The sequence below is a fragment of the Fukomys damarensis genome, unplaced genomic scaffold, assembly GCF_012274545.1.
Source record: "Fukomys damarensis isolate Sample0158 unplaced genomic scaffold, DMR_v1.0_HiC HiC_scaffold_3, whole genome shotgun sequence".
NCBI lineage: Eukaryota > Metazoa > Chordata > Mammalia > Rodentia > Bathyergidae > Fukomys > Fukomys damarensis.
Genome location: NW_022900915.1, coordinates 10,792,484 through 10,817,087, shown reverse-complemented (window position 1 = coordinate 10,817,087; position 24,604 = coordinate 10,792,484). Strand labels below are relative to the sequence as shown.

Below are 24,604 nucleotides of genomic sequence, written 5' to 3'. Positions count from 1 at the left end.
GCAATCTGTGCTTCTATAGGAATGAGAATACTGTCACTGGGTTGGGTCTGTGAGGTTCCCGGGGCTGAAATAGCCTACCCCACCCTTTTAAAATAAGTTTGCAGGTTCACTCAATCTCGTCACAGAAAAAGCATTTTCAGGATGCTCCAGTAAAAAGAGACACGAAAGGGTTTATCTGGGCACCCTCCGTTCTTGAGTGCAGTTGCTCAGAGCAATGAGAATGCGTTAGAAGCAGGGATAGGGCACAGTTACAGGGGTGTCTTCCTGGAAGGTGATCTAGGATGTGCGTCTCTCTGTCAGGATACACTTTGAAGTTGAGATGTGCTTTAAGCATACACAGCTGTCTTCTGGGCTTTTCTAGGTGAAAAGGACAGGGCTAGTGCCCGGAATTTATAGACTATTGTAAAAGGCCCGTTTGGAATTTCCTTTCTCTGAGTGAGTTTCCTGAAATAGAAAGGGCTTGTCTTGAAGTCTTATTTTTTTCTTTAAAGTACGATTTTAAAATCTCAATTTCCCTGTCACTTTTTTTTAGCCCTATTTTAGTGTGTTTCTCTTGCTGTTGAAAAGGAAAATACATACACAGAGAAAAATCTCTTAAAGGAGCCACTGGGATTGAATAGCAGTGGTTGCTTGGTGGGAGTGGAGCTAAGATTTGAAATGGAGAAGTAGCCCAGTTTTCATCGAATAATTGTACCTTTTTAAAATGGTAACTTTGAGTTATTAGTGGGCCAGATATTCTGCTTTTGGCTTATATGGTCTCCTATTGAAAGCCACATGCAAGTTAAATTTCATTAGAATCATTTTATAGAAGGGACACTGTGGTTTGGAAAGGCTCGGTGACTTATCTGGGATCATGCAGCTGCTGTCCTGTTCCATCATCCCTAGAAATATTTATATAAGCAGCAAGATGTACTGTTTTCAGTAGATGCATAACTGCTTGTGATTTGGTACTTACTAAAGCTTGAATCGATTTTTTAGGAGAAGATAAAATATTTTTACTCAAAAGTAAAAAATGAAGATAGATTTTTTTTAATCTTCTGCAGTTTGTTTCTACCAATTTCTCCCAGGTGGCAAGGTGTTATTCCAAACTCTGACAGGATTTCCTCTTTTCTTTCTTTCAACGCTGTTTATTGCAGACTCCTGAGCCCGGGAGATGGCAAAAGAAGTCAAACAAAGGAAATCAGAGCACCAGCACTGGGTCTCAGAAGCTGCGTGTTTGTATTAGAGGAACTTGGAAAAACTTGATTTGTTTCTTGTAGTTCCAAAAGGCAAGAGGAAGAAATCCCTTGCAACTTCTCCTGACTCCACTGCTGGGTTAAGTAGGTACACAGTAAGAATGACTTTAAGACAACTTTAAAAATAAAAGTAGTGGTTAAGAGCTCAGTCCAGAATTAGAAAGATTTGCTTTTAGGCATTTCTTATATTCCCATAATACTGCTGGGTTTCTGCTGAAAAGATAATCTACAATTCTGAATTCATATCTGTCTGTCTCACTGTCTCTTTCTCTCTGTCTCTCTCTCTGCATCTCTGTCACTGCTCCCCTCCTCCCTCCCTCCCTCTCTCTCTCCTAATGAGTGATTCTGTTCTTGGATATTTAAGAAAAGGCTGTCGGGATTGAGTATGAGCTTCTCCCAGTCACTTTGTCATTTTCTACTTATCACTGGCTTCCTGCCTAGGTTGTACATTTACATGTGAAAATGACTTTAGGGTGTAGGTGTTATAGTGCTGGAGTAGAGTTGGTTCTTGGTTCAATGGAACATACACACACACACACACACACACACACACACACACACACACACATTAAATAAGATGACTAACCCTAAACTTTTAGGCCTGTCACCTCTCTGAGATCTGACATTTGGGAGGACGCATTAATTTTGGCAGTTTTGCTAGTCTACATTTACCAGGAACCTGACATAGATGCCTTTGTCATTTTCAGTAAAGTTGAAAGTGGTTATAAAAGGAAATGGTTCATGAAATGGATTAATGTCACAATGAAACTTCATGCTTTCTAGGTACTCAGTGTATGTTTGGAAATTCAAAATGCCATCACAGCATTCTAGGCTAGGCTGCTAGTGGAAAAATCTCAGTGAGCTATTGATTTGTTCAAGATCAAATCTGAGACTTGCAAATACGCCCATCAGTTTTTTCAACACTCCTGTGGTAAACATTATATAACTCAGACTCACATAATGTGTGTAAAGAAGTCATTGCGTTGGTTATTTCAGTGTGAACTTCTGGAGAAAATGTAAAGAAGTATGTTGTAAATTTTATCACAACCAATGGTAAGAAATGTACTAACAATTACATATCTACACACATATAGAGAACTAAAACAAAAGTTTCAGAGGTATCTGATCTTACCTCATATAAGGCCTTTCTAGTATGATCTATTCTCTTCTATTTTAAAAAATTTATGACTGCTAAATTTATTTAGAAACTCAATAATGAGGCGATTCACAGTTCAAAAACCACTGCCTTGGCAGACCCAAATCTCTCACTGCTCATATTTAGCAGAAACCATCATTTAGAACTCTTGTGTGTCCTTATAGTTTCATTTGATGTATTTGCTGAAAATCCATCTGTGCTGGACTCTGTGGGAACTGTAAAGATTTTTATCTCCAAAATACCTGGGTCTCAAATACTTTAAGGTTTCAGGCAAACCAGGGTATGCGAGATGACCTCCGATCGCTGCCTCCTGGAGCTTATCTTATCCTGAATGAAATGAATTCTAAATTCAAGGAGCTTCGGAGGATCCATCATCCACGAGAATAACTATGTTAAGCAAATAAACTGCTTTATTAGCACTTTCTGGGTAAAGGTATTCGTATGTAGGAGCATCAGTTCCATTTTTACAGATGAGCAATTAGAGATACAGAGACTATTTTATCTCAAGTCACATTGTTATTTTGAGTGCAAATCCAGGGTTATTCTTCAAATACAACCTCGCATGGTGGAGTGGGTTTGTGCTAGAAATACAGTGATCTGTTAGATCAGAAGAGGAGGTGATGAAGTCATGTTATAAACATACTTGACCCTCAGAAAACTAGAAAAGACCTCAGAGGTCTCTTTGCCATTTCTCTTTCCTTAAGGAGGAATTAATCTTAAAAAGAGACAAAATAGGACTATTAATGATGAGTGGTTCCTTCTAGTGCTTAAAGATATTTTCTGAATAAACTCTTAACATGACTCATTTTGTTTTTGCCCATCTCATTCTTATTTCAAAACCTGGAAACAAAATTAAACATTTTATCAAGGTCATCAAGGCCAGGAACCAAACAAGGCTTGTCACTTGTCAGGGAAGGTATATTTTGTTCCTCTCATCCCCATACGTTTCATGAACATGATCCCAAGGGAACATGTGAACTGCCAACGACACCTGCAGCTTCGCACTGCTAGGAGCTGGAGGTTGGCGAGGCCGGCACGCGAGGCCATCTCAGCTGCGAGGCGCCCTTCAGTGGACTTCACTCATGCGCACACCCCTGTCCAGGGCTGTCTGCTCCTGGGAGATGAGTTTGTTCTGCAGACTTCTGAGTGTAGTAGTTTGCTCGTTGAGGAAAACTTGAATTATTCATATACAAAGGGTGATGATGGAAACAAAATGGGCAAAGAGATTATTTGTTAAATCAAGAGATTATCATTTAAGTCAAGCTGTGTGCCCCTTGGACTAGATATCTTTCCATGATTGCTGTGTTTGGAGATGTTTTCCTGAGCTTGCTGCCTACAGCAAATCACTTGTTCCATGTTCTTAAAGCTGAGTGACCTTTATTCTTCTTAGCATTTAGCAGTTTTGCTTTCTACTTATTTTTGTGACTATTTAATCTACGAAGGCCTCTCTCTTTTTAACATCCTCTCTAGACTACAGGCGTAACAAAAATATTCTTTTTTTCCTCTGTTATTACTGTCTCTTCAGCTTTAGCACTATGATCAACACATAAGTGTTCAATAAATCTGTACTGAATGAATCAACTGGCATTTAAGGTGCATTTTAAGTGTTATTTTAAACAGTGACTGACTCAGCTCAGCTCAGCTCACCTTCCATCTTTCCCTCCCTTTTTCTTTTTTTCTCCTTCCTTCCTTCCTTTCTTCCCTCCCTCCCAGCCCCCCTTCTTGTCCTGAGGACTTTGTATATTGATTAGCTAGGAAAGAACAATTGATAATAATTCACAGTGTTCTTTTTTATTGTCTTTCAGTCAACTTTGACCACTTTGAAATTTTGCGAGCCATCGGAAAAGGCAGTTTTGGGAAGGTGAGAATTGCAGAGCTGTGTAGCTCCAGAACAGAAGGCCCGAGAGTGTTCAGATTGCTGAGTTTCTGGGACCATAAGGGCCAAGTGAAATTTCAAAATCATTTTCAAATTAGGCCACCTATAAATCTAGTGATCGTTGTCTTTTCAATATAATTCTTTTCACATGAGAAATAAGACACCTGGTTTCAATTTCCTTTTCCCAAGTATTATTGCGTATTTTCAAACGCTTACCACGAAAAATATACATAGCCAGATTTTTGCTAAGACATTTCCAGATTCAAACTCTGATTATGAGATTTTCAGTGGAGACATACCTGAAAAGAGCATATTTCATATCAAATATGCATTTTACTCCATCAGGAATTATATGGGCTCTTAATGGAATTTCAAAAGCAGGGACATCATAAGTGGCTCTCCAGAGTCCGTTTCATCCTGTCACCCATGGTTGTGATCAGAGTCTCAGCACCATATTTTCAGCTTGACAGTTGGTTATGTCCATTGCATTCACTTGACGAAGGATTAAGAATGTTACTTAAGGATTCCTGATGTGCTGGAAGGTTTAAATGCTGTCTTTCAAAAATCCCAGAAGAAAAACCATACACACAGCAATCAGACATTCAAGAATTGATGTGGTGCACAGGGAAGAAAATGAAAATTTTACTCCAGAATCAGAGCTGAGTGCCAACTTTAGTATCAGTGAATTTGAAAATGGAGTAGCCAAGCCTTGCTAAAGACCAAGTCCTATTTGCCTCCCAGCTGTGATTTGGCATCTCACTCATCACTTCTTTGGTTGGGTTTGCATCATTAGGTCTGCATCGTACAGAAGAATGATACCAAAAAGATGTACGCCATGAAGTACATGAATAAACAAAAGTGCGTGGAGCGCAACGAGGTGAGGAATGTCTTCAAGGAGCTCCAGATCATGCAGGGCCTGGAGCACCCTTTCCTGGTGAATCTGTGGTAAGTGATGTACCAGACCTCTGAAAGGAGCCAGTCCTGTCCGTGTCCCCAGCCACCATAACAAAAATGCATCTTGATTTCCTGCTGTGCCTTTGCAAAATACACATTAGGGTCTTCCTCAAAGGTTTTTGGTCTCCTTGATTTCTTTGGAGACCAATAAAAACCAATGTACCTCGGTTCATACATCGCAGTTCCCCTCGTCCTATGTTTTAGCATTACAACTAAATGGGCTGAAGTCGGATGCATTATCTATCACTCAGATACTTTTTTCTCATAAACTGTGCAGCAGGGACTTTAGGTGCAGAGTATTTCCTCGGTGGTTAGTATGAGGTTGATGTTTAGAATTAGTACAAACCAGTTTCTCCTTAAAATAAGCGACAATAAAACCAATTTCTTTGTAGCATTCGTAAGCAACTATAGGTTCACCTGTGACTTCACAAAGGATATGTGCTTCTTTTCTCATCCGATAGATCTGAACAGAAGTGGAACTAATTTATGTCAGTAACTAGACATCAACCTGCTGAGATCTGTTCTCAAAGCCATTACCATAATTCCAGGCTTAGAAAATGGCAAAGAAGCTCACAATATCTGTTACCTCATGCTCTTTTCTTGTGTGTTGAGGTCTTTATGTTTTTTTTCTTCATTTTGCTCTACATTTTAATGTATCCATTATGTTAAGAACCAGTTCTTAAAGCTAATTCAGTATGAGTGTTATTTAAATATGCACACCAAGCAGTTCTTACTTAGCAGCAAAGGCAAAAAAAAGGGGGTCTTTATCCAGAGAATGCTAATGGAGAAATAATTGAGATCACTATGGTTTAGAGACATCCTTCTGGAGGAATCAGTGCTCAAGACTTGCCTCAATCCATCTTTAATTAATACAGCTTTTTTAATATACAATTCATTTAAAGCCGCTATGCCAAAGTTGAAAAGAAGATGGTTCTGTGTGACTTGGAAATAGATCTATTATAGTTTATGCACTATTCAGACATGGGAAGAGTCTAATTTTGGTTCAGCTTCAGTGTATTTAATCAGCGTTTTAGAGTAGCCTATTCAAAATACCGCCATGTAAAAAGTTAAAGTGGATACAGCTCTGTCTTCCTTAATGGTATCATCAAATCATCTTTTCTCCTCTCTCCCCGCAACCTCACAATGTGCTGTCACACCACAGCCTTCCTTTGTTGAAAGTCATATCTCTTTTTTAAAAAGTTCAGCCAATTAATTGTCTTTTAAGGCCCAGAACTCTCCATTAGAATATACATAGCATTATTCCCTTTTGTGTTTGTCTCTCATTGTAATGTGGCCAAAGCTGATTTCATTCTATACCTGTATTCTTAAAACATAGGTGCTTTAGACTTTAAAATGGGCAAAGTTAAGAAATTTTATTGCAACTTTGATGTCATACCAGACAATATTCTGTTTTCTAAGCATGCTGATATCATCACATACACACACACACACACACACACACACACACACGCGCACATTCTTTCATTGTTTACATTTCTCATACTTGATCTCATAGTGAACCACTGGGCACCTTCAGTGTTTCCCTCCTTACTCCATAAAAGTAGAGAATTCTGAACATATCCATCACTAATGGACAGCGTGGACCTTCAAAAGACAACCTGAAGGATGCTTAGTTCCAAAGCATTATAGGAAATTGTTTGAGAGGGGTCTTCAATTCATTCTCTTTTACAGCCTCTGTTATTTGCTTTGCTTCCCACTACCACTCTGCAAATGAAACATTCTCCAATGTATTACACATGGTTTGTCCAATTCTTATGTCTTCGACTTAACTTACCTTTACCTTTACAGCCCCAAAGCTTGGAGTGGATTCTTAAAGGAACATCAGCCATATGCTTTTACCACCTGCTTGCTTTGTGTGCTCTCTTTTGCAGACCTGCTTTATAGACCTCTCCATGTTGCTTTGGACAATCTTCACATCTATTCTCAAAATGCCCCCCACCTTGGCACTCAGGGGATGTGTTTAAAAAATTCCAATTTCGGGCTGGGGGAAAACACAAATTCTCTTTCAAAAAGCTTTATACTAATGTTAAGAAGGGCATTTGTGTGTGTGTGTGTGTGTGTGTGTGTGTGTGTGTGTGTGTGACATTTAAAAACTCTTTTGATCATTTTACTCAATCTGAAAATAAGAAAACATCTCATAGGAAAATGAAAATTCTTCAGCAAATCATACAGTCTTGAAGCAATGACTCCTAACATATTGGTGTGTGCTTTCATGTTTGTATAGTTTTCCAATTTTAATCATGCATTGGTCGTATCCATTTTGTCATTTGTATAAATATCTACTGAGCACCAAAAATCCAGTTATAATTTAGGGTTGCCCTTTAAAATACAGGATGAACAGTTATATTCAGGTAAAAATAGCCAGTTATTTTTTGCCTGTATGCCAAGCATCACACAAAATATGTTTTTACTGAAAATTAATCATTACTTCTCTGAATTTCGGATTCAGTTGAATCTCTTGTAGTATTATTTGTAAAACCTGGGAATTCTAACTGAGACCCATAGTGTAAGGACACAGTGGTGAGCAGGAGAGCACAGAGCCTTGCTTTCTGCTGCATTACCATTTACTGGGAGAGGCCAACCTTACTGAAATGGCACATGGGTGGGTGTGTAAGACTTGCACATACACAAAAGGAAGATGTGCAGAGGACCGTGTGTCAGGAGGTTGTGTGTTTTAAGGAAAGAAGTTAACCAGTGTGCAGGGTTGTAAAGAAGGGAAGAACGTACACAATTAAAACACAGCTATACCACCTCCACAGACCTGGCCCAGCTCTGGAACACGGTGTTCAGATCTAGGCCATGTTATCAAGTGAAGGCTGCCAGACAGGGCTGGCATCCAGGAAGAGTAAATCAAATCTTCCTTTGAGTCCTTTCCCGAGGGCTGTTAACAAAGCCTTGGCAACCCACAGCCTGAAAACAAGTCTGCCCCAGTGATTCCCAGCACAGCCAGGACCCCAGGTGGCTTTTGTTAATTGAGATTAAGCCTGCAGCTGCGCAGGACTCCTCAGGGCCTGTCTCTGCTTCCCTGTGTGCCTGGCCCCTGTGAGCAGAGGGCTCCGTGCAGGCCTTCAGTAAATTAAAAGACAAGATCAGCAGTCTGAAGTGGGAGCACAATAAGCCTCTCAGAAGGCTGAGCATAGCTCCGGAAATGAGTTCCCTGCAAGCAGACTTCATCATTTGTGCTCCGTGCCTGTGCTTCTTCACAGGCTATGATAACTCACATGGCCTTAGAAACACAGTATCAATGATGGTAACTCCTAGGGAGGGCATCCTGGTACTGTGGGTTTTACATATATTACACCCTTAATTTGTCCTAAGAAACTTAGTCAACAGGGATTGTTATTCCCATTATACAACTGGAGAAACTGAGGCTGAAGGAGGCTCAGAGCTTTCCCCAGTTTCATAGAGAGCTACTGATAGTCAGGACTCAAGCCCAAGAGTCCTGACTTCAGAGCTCTGACTTCAGAGCTGCTGTTCTTCCTCCCACTAGGACTCCAAAAGACACATTTGCAACTTCCTTACAAATATGAGGAAGCAGAACTTATCTTGTTTATTGTCGTTCATACCCCCCACAAGAACATAAATCCCACGAAGCAGCTATATCTTTATGTTTTTCTCAGCCTTATTCCCCATCGCTAACAACAGTGCCTAGCACACAGCATGTGCTTAATAAATAATTGTTGAATAAAAATAGTAGTGAGAGGAGAACTCTCTCTCTCCTGGTAATTGTCCTTTTCCTGTATCGCCCTCATCCCCTTCTGTTTACTCACAAACACACCCCCGTTTCACCAGGCCCCCTTCCGTTTCTTTGCAGACCCTGCAGTCAGTAGCATGGGAGTTTAAATCCTTGCTCTACCATTTGGTTAACTGTGGAGTAGGCCTATTAACATTACTTGTTTTCCTCATCTATAACTGGAATAACAGTAATATTCAAGCTGTGAGGTGTTACTATGAATGCTAAAAATATGTGCCTAAAGTACTTCCCAAAGCTGGTGCTTAATAAATGATGACTCTAAAACAACTAAGTCAGGCCCCTCCCAGGATGTTTCCTCTACCCCCTCACTAGAGAAGACTTATGCCTATGTGAGCATGGGCTGGGCTTCTGATTTTGATCGGAGCCCACTTAGCTGAAGCTGTGGGTGATGTGTGAGTCCACCATGCAAAATCACCCACCAGCCTTACTGAAGACAAGGACCGAGACCAGTCTTTCTCTTCTGCTACGAGGCTAGCCTTGCCTTCACAGGGGAGGAAGAGGTCCTAACAGCAACAGGAGGACAAGCTTCACGAGTGAGTGCTCCTCCAGCCTCTGCCTGTGTCACACTGTCTCTTATCTCATTGGCCAAAGCAAGTTGTGAGGCTGAGTTCAGATTGAAGGAGAGGAGAAATAGGCTTCACCTCTGACAGGACCCATGGCAAAGTCAAAATTCACAAGAGACATGGCAGGAATCACTCTGGCCAGTTCTGAGAACAATTACATAAAATATACATGATATCAAACTATAATTTTGGTTTATTATTTAATTTTATTAGTGTGTGTTTGAAATACATAGCATTTACGTTCACTTTGGGGATCTGAAACATATGCGTAATTCCATGATCATTTTTTGATCTCTTACCCCGTTCCCTTCCTTTTCTTTTCCTCTGATCTCCTTCCCCTTCTCTTTAAAGTTTGCCTCCCTTTAAGAAGTCAACAAAATGATGAAGTAAATCGCAGAAACTGACTGATGATGTCCTAATGAGGGGAAATAAGCTAAGTCTTTATAATGCAGACCTTGGGTTATCATTTGAGTACATTAGAAATGTTTCCTTCATTAAAAACAGTAGAAGGAGCCACTGGAAATTTGAACTAAAAAGAAATTCGCTGGATGGCTATGGGGGGGTTTAGTAAAAAGTAAAGCTGAAGACCCAGGTCAAGAAAGTTAGGGACGGGGACAATTCTGGGAATTTCGGTAACAGGGACTAATGCACAAGCTGTCTGGGCAGAGATGAGTCAGTCCCAACCAATTTTCTAACTCAGCGTCACCCACTGAAAAATTCAAATTCTTGGGAGAAAACTCAGCTAGTCTTGCTCAGAAAGTGTGTCTGCCCCTTGGATAAAAGAAACAGGAAAAGAAATAAGGCCTCCTGGATTGTTGGCCTGAGCAACTTGGATGATTATGTCCTCCACTGATACGGGGAGATCTGAGGAGTTGATTTGCTGTGAATACTACTACTAATAAAAAAAACTCTTAGCTGTGTTTATTTTGAGCTGCATCTTAGTAATCCAAAGAAGAAGTGAATCTGGAGCTCGGAAAAGAAATCCTGACTCCACAAAGTCTAACTACATACAAATATAGAAAACATTGGCTTGAAGATGCTATTTAAACCAGGAATTGGAAGGGAGAATTTCTGGACAGAGATTGAAGTCAAGGGGCAAGGACTTATGGTTCAAAGGATCCTGGTAGTTCTCATAGAAGAGGTAGATTCAGGAAACAGGACAAAGAAAACATGGCAAGCATGTCACTTTTGCTACTCATCTGGTCACCGTGCATGTGTGGGTCTCTTCTTTCTGGCCATTGGTTGGTTTCTATACCCTTGTGTGTTTAGCGCACTGTCTTAATTACTGTAATTTTATTCTGGGTATCCAGTAACATAAGTTTTTTGAATTATGTGGGTTAAGTGGGCCCTTCATGACTTCATATAAATGTTATACTTAGCCTTTCAATTTGTATTTTAAAGCTGCTCGTATTGTATATTGGGTAACACTGAATCTATAGGTTGTCAGAAAGAACTAATATATTTAAAAATATTAAATAAAATATATTGTATATTTTTCCTTATTTATTTAGATGTCACAATTTCTCATTGGTTTTAGTTTTTAATGTAGTTTATAGTGTGCAAGTTTGTGTATCTGTCTTTAAGATTTGTTTTTAAGTATTTTAAAAATAATATTACAAGTAGTATAATTTACCAAGATTTTATTTTCTAGCATTTAGTTTGCATAGTAAAATGTATAATTCGCTATTAATATTGAAGTTTGTCCAGAGGCTAGGATAACTTTGCTTAACAGTGTCAGTTTTCTCATGGATTTTCTTGGATTCTTGGTACTTATAATCATGTTGCTTATGAATAATGACAGTTTTACTTTTTCATTTCCAGCCCTCTTTTTATTTCTGTACCTAGTGCATGTGCGTTGAGAGTAATATTCGGTAAAAGCAGTGAGGATGAACATGCTTGACTGTTTCCCTGTATTCATAGGGAAGGTTTTCAGTATTCCAAGATTTCCTGAGGTTTGCTGTAGACTATTTCCATATATCCTTTGTCACCATAAAGACACTTCTTTTCAGTTATAGTTTTTAGAAGTTTTTAACATGAATATGTACTACATTTTATTAAGTATCTCTTCTTTTATCTATTGGGATTGTTTCTACTATATAGTGAAGTACTTTGATTTGCAAATAATGAAGCAACCTGGGTTTGGAGAAATAAACTGAATTTTATCATATCCTCCTCTCCCTTTATATTTCTCCCTGGATACTATAAAATATATTTTAAAGATTTATTTTATTTTACATATATTTAATATATATCACTATGCAGTTTATTATTTATATAATTTTATAAACTATTAATATATATTTAAAGGATGTGTAAAAATACATTTGTTGTGTTTTTTGGGGGCGGTTTTAGCCAGGGTCTCACTATGTAGTTGAGACTGACTTGGAACTCACCGTGTAGCCCAGGCTGGTCTCAAACTCACAGAGATCCTCCTGCTTCAGCCTCCCGAATGCTGAGATTACAGGAGTCCGCCACCACGCCAGGCTCTAAAAGTACATTTGAATGCCAAAGAGGATGAGCCAGATAGCAGAAGGAAATGGTGATGTAGCATAGAAAGGAGCCAGTTGCTGACTGCAGTCCTGTTGATGGTCAGAAGGGTAGAACTTGGTGTGCAGGGAAAGGGTGGCCTTCATTCCTTTTTGCATCCCCTTTCCCTCCCCTCTCGCCCCCCGCCCTTCCATCTCTTGATTCCTCTCCCCTTTTGGGAAGCTCCACCTCCCTACTTCCTATTATCTATTTTTGCTTTTCATTTAGGCTCTGCGTTTTTCATAGGAGAAACCGGGTACTAGTTAAGCTGGTGTGCTTGCTTTGTTTCATGTAACATCGTAGCCTCCAGGTGCATCCATTTTCCTGCAGATGGTCCAAGTGCGTCCTTCTTTACAGCAGAGTAGTGTTCTGTTGTGAGTTATGTACATGAGCCACTTCCACGAGGAAATGTTACGTACTGCAGATATGCACAAAAAATAAGGGCATCAAGCAATGGAGAGGGGAAGAGAAAGGGAGTGGGAAAATGCAGTACAGATACACTGTGCACCTGTACCAGGCCCCCACAAGGGGTAAACACCACGCGCTGCTGCAAACATATACTAACGAAATAAAAACTGAACAAGAAAGGCTTGGCCTTAGGTGCAAATAAGAACATTTCTTTCACTTCAATCCAGAAAGAATGAAGTCTGTCATCAAGAAATCAACCAATAACAAATGCTGGTGGGGCTGTGGGGAAAAGGGAACCCTTCTCCACGGTTGGTGGGAGCGCAGACTGGTGCAACCACTGTGGAAATCAGTGCGGAGATCCCTCAAAAACTAAAACTAGAGGTTACATCTCACCCAGCTGTTCCCCTTCTGGTTATCTTCTGAAAGAATTAAAAGCATCACATCACAGCAATATACGTGTACCCGAGTTCACTGCAGCACAGTTTGTAATAGATAAATCTTGGAAACAACCCAAATGCCCTTCAACTGGTGGACAGATAAAGAAGATGTGGAGATACACACACACACACACACACACACACACACACAGTGGAGTACTACTCAGCCATAAGTAAGGATAAACTTGAGACATTTATAGGCAAATGGATGCACCTCGAGACCATACTTTTAATTGAAATAAATCAGATACTTATGTTTAAATATTGCATTGTTTCTCCGTGTGAGAAATTGAAAGGGTAAATAAGAATCACAATGGATGATAGATGTTGGGAAGTACGAAGAAAATGTTCAAATGGGAAGGAGGACAAGGGAGGGGGAGAAGGAAGAGAAGGGCTGGGAAACAGAATCATTACTTGCAATTTTATTATACTCCAGTCTGAGAAAATCCATTTTTTTCTGCATCTCTGCTTCCCTGACAGAGTTTCAACCGCTGGCTCTCGGTGGTAGAGGTGGATCATAGACACCTTGACATAAGAGTGAGGCAGGAACGATCGGTGCATATCTGAAGATGCCATTGTCCTACTTCAGCTGTAGGGAACTACTCAGGGGAAGGGAAGTTGGGAGCATTAAACCCAAGGGCACGAAGGGCAGAGTAAGAATCTCTGTGTTTGGTACTGATGCTGGGAAGTTCTCCCCAGCCTGGACTTCTGAGAGGGGTGTGCCTTGGTCAGGAAGAAAATGAATTGTCTTTTTGGCTGGAGAAACAGAAGGGTGGACAGTACATTGTGCCAGATGGACGTTCCTTCTCTCCACTCTAGAGAAAGGCCAGTCGACAAGTGTGAGTCAGCGTGCTCTGCAGCACCACAACCACCCCCACCCCCAGCCAGGGCCACTCTGTACCCCAGGAGGCCACTTCCGGCCGCTGCCAGGCCTCCGGCTCACCAGTGTAGATCGGCCTCTCCGCAGACCTCTGAGCGTCATGGGGTGCAAGAAGCATTGACACTTTCTTTCTTTTACTGAACCCCTTGATGAACCCCATGTGTGAGAGACTGATTTAATTATTCCTCATTATCTTCTGAGCGTGTGCCTTAGCTTTTCCGTCTAAATGGGGAACAAGCTGACGTTATTCCCTTTTGTCTGTTTACCGGCTGTTTTATTCTCTGAGGTAAGCATCTTGAGAGATTCTGCAGAGAATAACAACAGCCAAACTTCCCCCTGGAGAGGCTTCATAAATAGCATCTCAGAGCTGGTACACATGAGTTGTCAGACCACAAAGTATCATTCAAAGCTCTGTCCAGAGAAAGATCAAGGCTTCACAAAAATCATCTATGACATCAGAACATCAGAAAAATAATCTGTAGCCTGTTATATGATTTTTTTAAAAAATCACACACTGTCTTTTCCATTGCACAAATTGCAAAGTTTTGTACGTTTTACTTTGAAACAATGATTTGTGAATTGAGTCAGGCAAGTATGTGTGTTAGTTTCTGCGAGGCTTTTATGATGCCTGTAATCAAATTTAGGTCCTGCTGTTCATCTCTGTCAGAGTACCCTGGACTTTTCTTTCACTACATATTTATTTGTGCAGATACGCATTTGTCTTTTATAGATGATTGGGTACATGTCCTTTACTCCCTTATCTTCAGCATTTTGCAAAAGGACAAGAAGTAGTAAAGATTTGTAAAATGGTTATTGAATAAACAGCTTCTCATTTATGCACCAAGCTATGTCACAGGGGCTCCTGATGGACACAGAGATGAACAAGGCGTAAAATTCTCAAATTATTTGGTCAAATGAGGAATTGGGTTGAAAAAGCATTAGTGGTGATGATAAAATATTATGCAGTGTAGCCTTCTACTGCTGAGTTCTGCCCTGGAAAAACTGTCTGGGTGCCCTCGAAGTGCAGAGGAACAAACTGAGAGGGATGTCATCTGATTTACATTTATCACGAACAGGTCAGGAAAGACGAAATTAAGAGGAAATAAGTCAAATCAACTCAGAGAGTTACATAAAGATTTCTTCTTACTAAAGTGGAAGTTGTGACCAACTTTTCTTATACCATTATACACACACACACACACACACACACACACACACACACACACACACACACACACACACACACACACACACATATATATAAAACATATATAATTATAATTCATTCTCTACACTGCTAAAAGGGAACTATCTGAATAAGTACACAAGATACACAAAAGTGGGTGAGGTCATTTACATAGGCTTAGCTAAAGGCATTTAAGGTGTATTTTCCCTTGGAAAACTTTGTAAGGCACTAAGGAGATTCCATAATTTTCTGGTCTACTAATGGGTTTTTCTGAAGTTAAAACCTCCTAGAAATTTGACAACATACTTCAGAGAGAGAGAGAGAGAGAAGTTGCACAACAGGCACTATCATTTTGAAATTCAAAATAATACAAATACTAAGGAGATTTTTAAAAAGGAGGAAGTGAACATATCTTTGCCCTCAGTTTTAGTGAATTTTTATCCTAGCAAACACGCTTCTAGAAGTATACAATAAAATCAGGTTGGCAAGATTATCAAAAAGACATATACATAAGGTTTTCATTGTTGCATTGTCTGTGTCTGTAATAGGAAAAGCCTAGAAACAGCCTGAATGTCTGTGAGTAAACATGTAGTGTACATAAACTGCAGCGCACAGCTAAGAAAAGGATTGACAAATTTCTCCCTGTGCTAGTATGGTTTGTTCTCCAAAATACGCTGTTAATTAAATGTGGCTTCAAATATATCTATAGAATGTACACAATCTTATCAAAATCCTAGCTGGCTTCTTTGCAAAAATTAATAAACTGCTTTTAAAATTCACATAAGAATTCAAGAGATACAAACATTTTAAAATTCAAGAAATATCCGAAACAATCTTAAAAAGGAAGAATGAAGTTGGAGGGCTCATACTTAATTGCAAAACTAATTACAAAGCCACAGAAACCAAGACAAGGTGATATTGGTATAAAAATAGACATATAACAGAATTAAGAACCTGCTTCATTTGTATAGTCGGTTAACTTTTAACCAATGTGCCACGATGCTTTGGGAAGGGAAAGATAGTCTGTTCAACAAATATGGTCTGACAACTGGATATAAAAGGCAAAAGAATGAAATCATGCCCGTACCTCACACCATATACAAAAATTCACACTAAATGGGTAATGTATATAAACTTAAGAGCTAAGTATATATAAACTCATAGAAGAAAATGTAGGAATAGTTTCTCAAGATCTTGCATTAGATAATTGTTTTTTTAGGTATGACATAAAAAGACAAATTTAACACCATCAAAATTAAAAACTTTTATGCTTCAAAACCACTACATAGAAATGAAGACACCCCAGAGAATAAGAGAAAATATTTGCAAATTGTATGTCTGGTAAGGAACTTATATCTAGATTATACAAAAGATACCCATAACTCAATATAAGAAATGATTTTACTTTAAAATGAATTAAAATCTGAGGATACTTTTTTCTAGAATGATAAATAAATATCCTATAGACACATGAAATGATGCTCAGAATTAGTAAACACTAAGGAAATGCAGATCAAAACCACAGTAAGATACTGCTTCACACAAATTAGGCTGGCTACTATTTTAAAAATAGAAAATAATGTGTTGGGCAAAAATGTGGAGGATTTGAAAACCTTGTCCATTGCTGACAGGAATGTAAAATGGTACAGCCACTGCAGAAAACTGTTTGGCAATTCCCCAAAAGTTAAGCACAGAGTTACTGTATGATCCAGTTCCACTTTTAGATACATTCCCCAAATAATTGAAAGGAGGGATTCAAATACATACTTGCACCCCAAAGTTCTTAGCACATTATACACCATAGCTAAAAGGTGAAGACAACACAAATGTCTATCAAGAGATAACAGTATTTGTTGCACACACACAGCAGAATTTTATTTAGCCTTACAAAAGAATGGAATTCAGATATATGCTAAAACATAGGTGACCTTAAAAACATCATGCTAGTTAAACAAGCTAGACATAAAAGAACAAACATTGTGTGATTTCACATCTATAAGATGCCTAGAAGAGAAAAACAGATACAGATAGAAAAAAGCATTAGAGGCTACCAGGGGATGGGAAGATGGAGGAATGGTGAGTTATTATGGAACGGGTGAAGATTCTTTCAGCAGTGATGAAAAGTTCTGGAAATAGTGATAATGGTTGCCCGTTACAAATATACTGAATACCATGGACTGTACCCGTAAGATGACATGGTAAATGTTATATTGTGCATATTTTACCACTATAGAAATGTATATCAATAATTCTCAATGGAAAGAAAGGAGAGAGAGGGGTAGAGGTGAGACATGTACCCTGTTTTGCAGTTTTGCCTTTGGAAAAATTATAAATGTTTCATATGACCATAAAACATATTAAATTTTAAAAACTGGAATGAAAAGTGAGTCAAGGAACCTAAGACCATTGTGTATCTCATATATCCAGCTAGTAGCAATATCACAGAAATGAACTATTCCAATTTGTTTTAAAATGGTCACTTTGATATATATCAATGGAAAATATCCTAATGACAAAAAAGAACAGCAAAAATTTCTTAAAATGTTTTCAGTAATTGTATTATTAGAAGGAATGTTGCTATTCTGTGTGTGTGTGTGTCTGTGTGTGTATGCCTACGCATGAGTCCGAGGGTTATGCGATAAAGCATACAAGTATTTATATTGCTGTCAGAATTTTGAAAACCAGGATTTTCCTTGAGGGTGAATGGAGTTACTGGTTAAAATGTGAGGTTAAAAATGTCTGTAATCTGGAACATAAATTGAAAACAGTATTATGAAGTTTATAATATATTTATCTTAACTTATGTTTGTGTGTGTATATGTACACTGTAGTTGTATCTATGTTTCTGTAGCTGCAAACACTTCTATAATCCAGATTTTCTGCAACAAAAGCTATGCAAAGGAGCCATAACATGTTTTCGTATTTCATTCATTAAGCTATCAAAATTTGCTGTCATGTCAAAATGACACATGATCCTAATGAACAGACATCACCCATGACGATATAATGATAAGGAAGAGAACTTATGAGCTCATTACTGTATATTTTTAAAAATTATATTGATTGCTTTTTTTTATATTTCCAGGAAATTAATGTACCATTTTAAAAAATGGTAAGTAAATAGAGGAAAAAGTTGAACATTTGTTTTACTTGCTGTATATGAACTGGACCTTAGAGTAACCAGATAATTGATGAAATCAAGTTTCTCTTTATAAAACTACTCCAGCTAAAATGTAAAGGAGAACTGATAGACTCCAAATAGCACTCCTGAGGAATGTTTGGTTGTAATCAGCGATGATAAACACTTATTAATTATCTGTCTCCCAGTTGGACTGCACAATCAGGCTGTAAAGCCTATTCATAAATCTAACTTGAAACCGAGCAAACCTTAGATACAGCCACCGGTTTTCACAAAAATAGAGAGTGGTGGAACATGTCAAGAGATACAGTACAAATGCATTCCATGAAAATCCAGACTGGAAATGCTGCAGCGGCCAGCAAGTAATTTGATTTCTTGACACAAATTAGGGAAAAGAAGAAGAGTTAGTCAGAGAAGCTACAGATAAAAACGATTGAGAAGGCACCTTGTTCAGTCCATTTGTAGGTCTCAAACACTTTACGAGATCCTTTTGAGGAACATGTGGATATCAGGGAAATGTGAACATTGACTGTACATGTGATGAAACTATCGGCATGGACATTATATGCAAATTAGAAGCTGAGGGATTTTTGTTAGCTTCTTTCCTGGTCAGTCAATCCGCATTGGATATGAGTAGAAGGAAATATTTTTTTATATTTCAACTGGTTCTAGTGCTATCCAAGCCAATAACTTTTCTTTTACCTCCGATTGTGACACTGTGGTTTTTCAGTTAACATAAAACTCAAATGAACAAGTATCTTTCATATAGGCTATTGAAATCTCCCTCTTGCAAACCTTGGATTTTCTTTGTTGTCCTGGCAAATTAGGTCATTTTAAAAATGACTTTCACATTTGATATAACTTGGAGAAATGTTACAGAACCTCTTCAAGAAAAAGGCTTTAAAATTTTTAATTTGTACTTAACTTGTAGGTCATTGTACCTGAATGTCCTCCTTGTCCAGTCCTCAGGGATCACTTCTCATAAGGCTAATGATTTTCCCAAGCTAGGAAAAGCCTCCTGTGATCTTTCTCCATTCAGAGTCTGAAAAGATGGGTGAACTGTTCTAGTTTTGTACCCAGGGCATAGTTGGTTCTTTAAAACTTCTATGGAGACCCTGGCTGAAGATCAGAAATGTCCCACCACTGGAGTGAGACCACTCAGGAGGCATATAAATTGAATTCGAGAAATGAATTGAAGGGCTTTAAAATAATTATTTTAAATTTTAAAATTTGGCAGAATTTTATTATACACTTCGGATGCTGCGCATCTCACGGGTTTTATTGGTCATTGTATGTACAGTGCGTGTACTAACTACAGGGATTTGGACACAATCCTGGCTCCACAATTTTCTAATTTGATGCCATTGGGCTAGTATTTAGCATCTCTGTACTATCTCCCCGCTTTCCTTTATGCAACATCCTTTTTTTTTTTTAAGAACAATTTCATTTTGGTGTATTTTACATACCATAAAATTTACGTATTTCAAGTACACATCTTACTATCAATCCTAGAGACTTTTCTTTTCCTACTAAGCTCTCTTATGCACATTTACAATTAATCCCTGATTTCACCTCAAGCCTAAAGCAACGGTGCATCTCTTTTGTCTCTATAAATTTTCCCTTTGGCTGTGGGTGAAGCTCAGTGGTAAACAGCTTGCCTGCCATGCATGAGCCCCTGGGCTCAATCTTCAGCACCAAACAAGAACAAGAACTACAGCAACAACAACATCAAAAAGCAATAACCAAATATATATTTGCCCTATCTGGCAATTTCATGTCAATGGAATTATAAATACATAGTACTCCATCTGGCTTCTTTCATTCAGCATAATGTTTATGGTGTTCATGCATGTTGTAGCATATGTTTGCATAGCTGACTCATTTTTAATGCTGAATAATATTTCATGGTAAGGCTATTCCATATTTTGCCTTTCCATTTACAAGCTGATGAATCATTTAACTTCTGTCCAGTTTTGTGCAGTTGTACATAATGATGCAATGAATATTTGTGCACAAGTCATTGCATAGATGTATGTTTTTATCTCCCTAGAGTAGACACTTAAGAGTAGTATTGCTATGGGATAAGGATTTTTTAAAAAACTAACAGACTGTTTTCCAAAGTGACAGTACAATTTTTATTCCTATCAATGAAGTATGAGGACTACCTTTTCTCTATGTACCAGCCACATTCGTTGTTGTCTGTCACGCTTATTGTAGTCATTTAGAAGGGTGTGAAACTTTCAATTTTAGGTTGCAATTTTCCAATGACTAATGATGTTCAGTATCTTTTCATGTACATCTTCTTTAGTAAATGTGTGTTCATGGGCCGGGGATTTAGCTCAGCGGCACTGCACCTGCCTCACAAGTGCAAGATCCTGAGTTTGATCCCTGTTACTGGAAAAATAAATTGTGTGTTCCTATCTTTTGCCTATTTTTGATTAGATTGTCTTATGGTTGAGTTGTACTAGTTCTTATTAAATTCTGAATATAATCACTTAACATTTATATATTTTGGAAATATTTTCTACCAGACTGCCTTTTTATTTCCTTTATTTTTTTTTTCCTATTCTTCCTTCTTTCCCTTTTTCTTTCTTTTTTATTTGTGGTGCTGGGCGTGGAACGCAGGGCTTCATGAATGCTAGGCAAGCACTCTACTACGGAGCTACATTCCCTGCCCATTTAAATGGTGTCTTTTGACGTCCAAAAGTTTTGAATTTTGATTAAAGTCTAATTTAATTTGTCAGTTTTAAATGGACTAAGCTTTTGTTATATCTTAACTTTTGCATAATCCATGGTTTGAAAGATTTTATTGTTATGTATTATACTAAAAGTTTGATTTTTTTACACTTATTATTAAATACATTAGGGTTAATTGTTACATATGTTGTATAAGTCTAATTTCATGTGCATATCTAATTGTCTCAGCATCATTACTTAAACTGACTGCTCCTTCCTGGCACCTTTGTCAAAAATCACAGAGCTCTAAAAATAAAGATTTATTTCTAGACTTAGTTCTATTCCTTTGACGTGTATGTCTGTACTTAGGCCAGCACCACGCTTTCTTCATAATATTTATTGCATTTTTAAAAACTTGGAAGTGAAAGTTCTCCAACTTTTTTTTTCTTCAGAATATTTTTGACTTTGCTGGATGTGTGTGCTTTCTTATAAATTCTAGGATCTGTTCACCAATTATGCAAAAGAAAATCCACCAGAAGTCCTATTAGTGTTTTGATAAAGATTTCATTGACTGTATAGCTCGATTTGGATAAAATTGATACAGTAAAGTTGACATGGAGTCTTCCAATCTATGGAGGTGAAGTATTTCTCCCTTCTCGTGTCTTCTTTAATTTCACTAGGCAAAGTCCTGTAATTTTCAGTTAGAAATCTTGTTAAATTTTATTCTTAAATCCTTTTTTATGCTCTCATGAATGTAGTTGTATTCTTAATTTTATCATATTGTTCATTGCCTCCAGAGAAAGATCTCATTGATTTTTGTATATTGACCTTGTATCCTGCAACTTTATTACATCAACTTACTAGCTCTTTTTTGGTACCGGGGATTGAACTCGGGTCCTTGCGCTTGCAAGACAGGCCACCCAACCGCTGAGCTAAATCCCCAGCTCTACTTACTAGTTCTAATAGTTGTTTTGTGTGTGATTTTTTAAATATATGCTGTTGTGCTGTTTACAATTAAGGGCAGTCTTATTTCTTTTCAAATTTGGATGTCTTTTACCTTTCCTGTACTGGCTAAAATGCCAGTACCAATAAGAAGTAAGAAGAGCTGTTCTTGTCTTATTGCCAGAACGTGTTCAGTCCTTCTCTGACATGCTCTGTAGGATTTATTGCAGGTGTCTTTGATCAAGTTGTGGAAGTTCCCTTATATTTTTAATTGGCTAAGTACTTTTATCATGAGTGACTGTTGCATTTTATCATATATAACTTTTTTATCTATTAAGAAGTTCATGCGTTTTATCTTTCTTTGTTTGAAGATACACTGTTACTTGATTTTCCAATATTAATCCCTTTTGGTCATGGAATGTAATTTTTATGTGTTGATGTATTTCTGTTGCTATAGAAGAATTCTACACAGATTCTTATGATGAATAAAGATAGGGATGCTGCTGCTACCTTACAGCTGTGATAACTCTCAAATGCAATAATGCATATGAAGTAATAGTGTCATGTCTGACATGAATTGTGTTGGCAATAAGAATCTTTATTATCATCACCTCATGTAAAGTAATAAGAAACAGTTGCATGAAATAAATTGATCCACTTCATACAATAGCTATATTACAGTCATGGGTGAAAAAAAGAAAAGTAGTTATAATAGTGGCTAAAGTTCATTGTTTTCTCCAGTTATAAATAGAGATTGAAACTGGGATTTGAACACAAGTCATCTTGCTCCAGGCCCCAGTTTGTTACCATCATTTTGTGTGCTATGCCCTGTGGGTTTTTAGAGGCAATGATGCATTTTCCTTTGCTCTGTTAGACAGGGATATCAGAAGTAACTTTTGATCAGGTACAGTTCAAATGAGGATTTGCTGCAATAGTTTTACAGTATGATATGAAGTAGGCTTCCCTAGTGTCATAGTTTCCAAGATTTTTATTTTACTGTAATCTATAGCAAAAATAAAATTTTCATTGCAACTCAGTAAGTATTCTAATGAAACACACTGCATTTAAAAACCAAAATATCCTGTTAGTCTAATGTGTTAATAGTATTATCCTGTGAGTCAAATTATTATCCTGTGAGTCAAATGATTTTATTTTTAAAAAATTCTTGTTATAATCAACCAAACTGCTTCACAATTCATTAATGAGCTATTTTGCATTTTGAAAAGTGCTTCACTAGAGAATATGCTAGGTCTCTTCCAACCCTGAGTCAAATCCACCTCACAACGTCTTTCATAAGACAGCTTCAACCATATAACCTTGAACTTGTTACCCTGCTTATTTCTAAAAGTAGAATGTACACAATTTATATTAGGCCCACCCAAAGCTTGTGTTAACCTTGATTTTTTTTTCTTACTTTCTTTACTTCACTTATAATTTATGGGTTTTTTGCTCAATTTGTAAAATCTCTGTTTTAGGCAGTGTACAGGTACTAAGGGTAAGAAACTTCCAGACATGCACCCTATGGCATATTGGGAAGAAGAGTTAATCTGAAGGCATGCCAAAAGACATTTCCAAATTCTGCTAAGTTCTGCTGATAAGATGTAACACTGCATGTAACAGTGGGACCTGATGAATGTGGAGTGTTATTTGCACAAGTAACTCAAGGTGAGCCTTGAAAGGTGAACAGGACAGAACCAGGCAGTAGACAGTGCTGTGAGGCCAGGCATATGTTGGATTTATCACAGGCTTTTGAGCCTGGAGGCCATGTGAACAACTAGTTGGAGAAGAAAGGAAATCTTCAAGACAAGGCTGGAAAGATAAATAGGGCCAGGCCAAATAGATTGCTGTAGGCCAGGGAAAGGAGGTGAAGAGGTTTTGGAGGTTGGACAGTATGGTAAAACTAAGGTTAAAAAAAATAACTGCAGCAGAGTGGAGAACTGATTAGAGGTTCAAGATAAGATATGAGAGGGGAGGGAGGGAGAAAGGGCGGGAAGGAAGGAGATAGAGAGAGAGATAGATGCCATTGCAGTGGTTCGTCAGTGGTCTTCTGTTGGTCATTTTTCTTTCTTACTGAGTACACTTCGCGATATATTTCACAGGGACCATGACCAAACTTGCTAATTTTAGAGCTATCAAGTAAGAAATGAGCCATGGTATGGCATTCAAAGGAAAAGTTACAGAAATACAACTCTTAGCTTATGTGATAAATTGTCGAGGAGCAAGGGAGTTGCTCTTTTATTTTAAAAAGTCGGATTCTGATACGAACCTCAATATTGTAGATGGCACCAAATTGTATATGCGAACATATTTTTATTGAGTATAGTCCTTGCAAAGAAAGTACTCACCTCGTCTCCTTCTGGGTGTTCAGAATCTGAGACAGAGAGACTCAGAAATAGGAATTTTACAATCAAATTTGCCTCCGTGGTTGCAAAACTTGATATTTATACTGGCCAAGGAAAACGTGTCGGCTCTAACCTCATCCTCTTCTTAAATTACTAATCCCCTGCACAGTTGGGAACCCTGTTGTTAACTTGTCACGACTGGCATCTTTATCACTTTGTCCTCTGAATGCAAATAGCTTCACCCACATCTCAGTAAAATGTTTGCTCATTTAGGCTGAATTGAACACAAACACCGTCCCCCTTGGAGTTTAGTAAGTAATGGGGGAGGAGCCCCTGGGTCTGCCTGGCACCTGGGAGCTTGCATTGATCAACCACAGAGAGGATATCAGATCCACCGGGTATAACCCAATCTGAGTAGAGAGTAGGTTGTTTCTGTTGCTATCTAGCTGTGTTATCGTTAGCACTCTTTCTTCCTCCCCCCTCCCTTCCCCCCCAACCCTCCCCCTTCC

General features: G+C 38.2%; 1 protein-coding gene across 4 annotated transcripts in view; it reads left to right on the top strand.

Annotated features, from left to right (window-relative positions):
* Stk32a (serine/threonine kinase 32A) overlaps positions 1-24,604 on the top strand; it is a 116,982-nt gene that overhangs the window by 32,220 nt on the left and 60,158 nt on the right. For 3 of the 4 annotated variants that reach the window (XM_010627073.3, XM_010627071.3, XM_010627075.3), the window contains exons 3-4: positions 4,197-4,252; positions 5,061-5,212. In XM_010627073.3, the coding sequence (XP_010625375.1) occupies positions 4,197-4,252; positions 5,061-5,212 (208 nt within the window). The remainder of the gene's footprint in view (positions 1-4,196; positions 4,253-5,060; positions 5,213-24,604) is intronic. The other variant, XM_019207864.2, reaches the window with a different exon arrangement.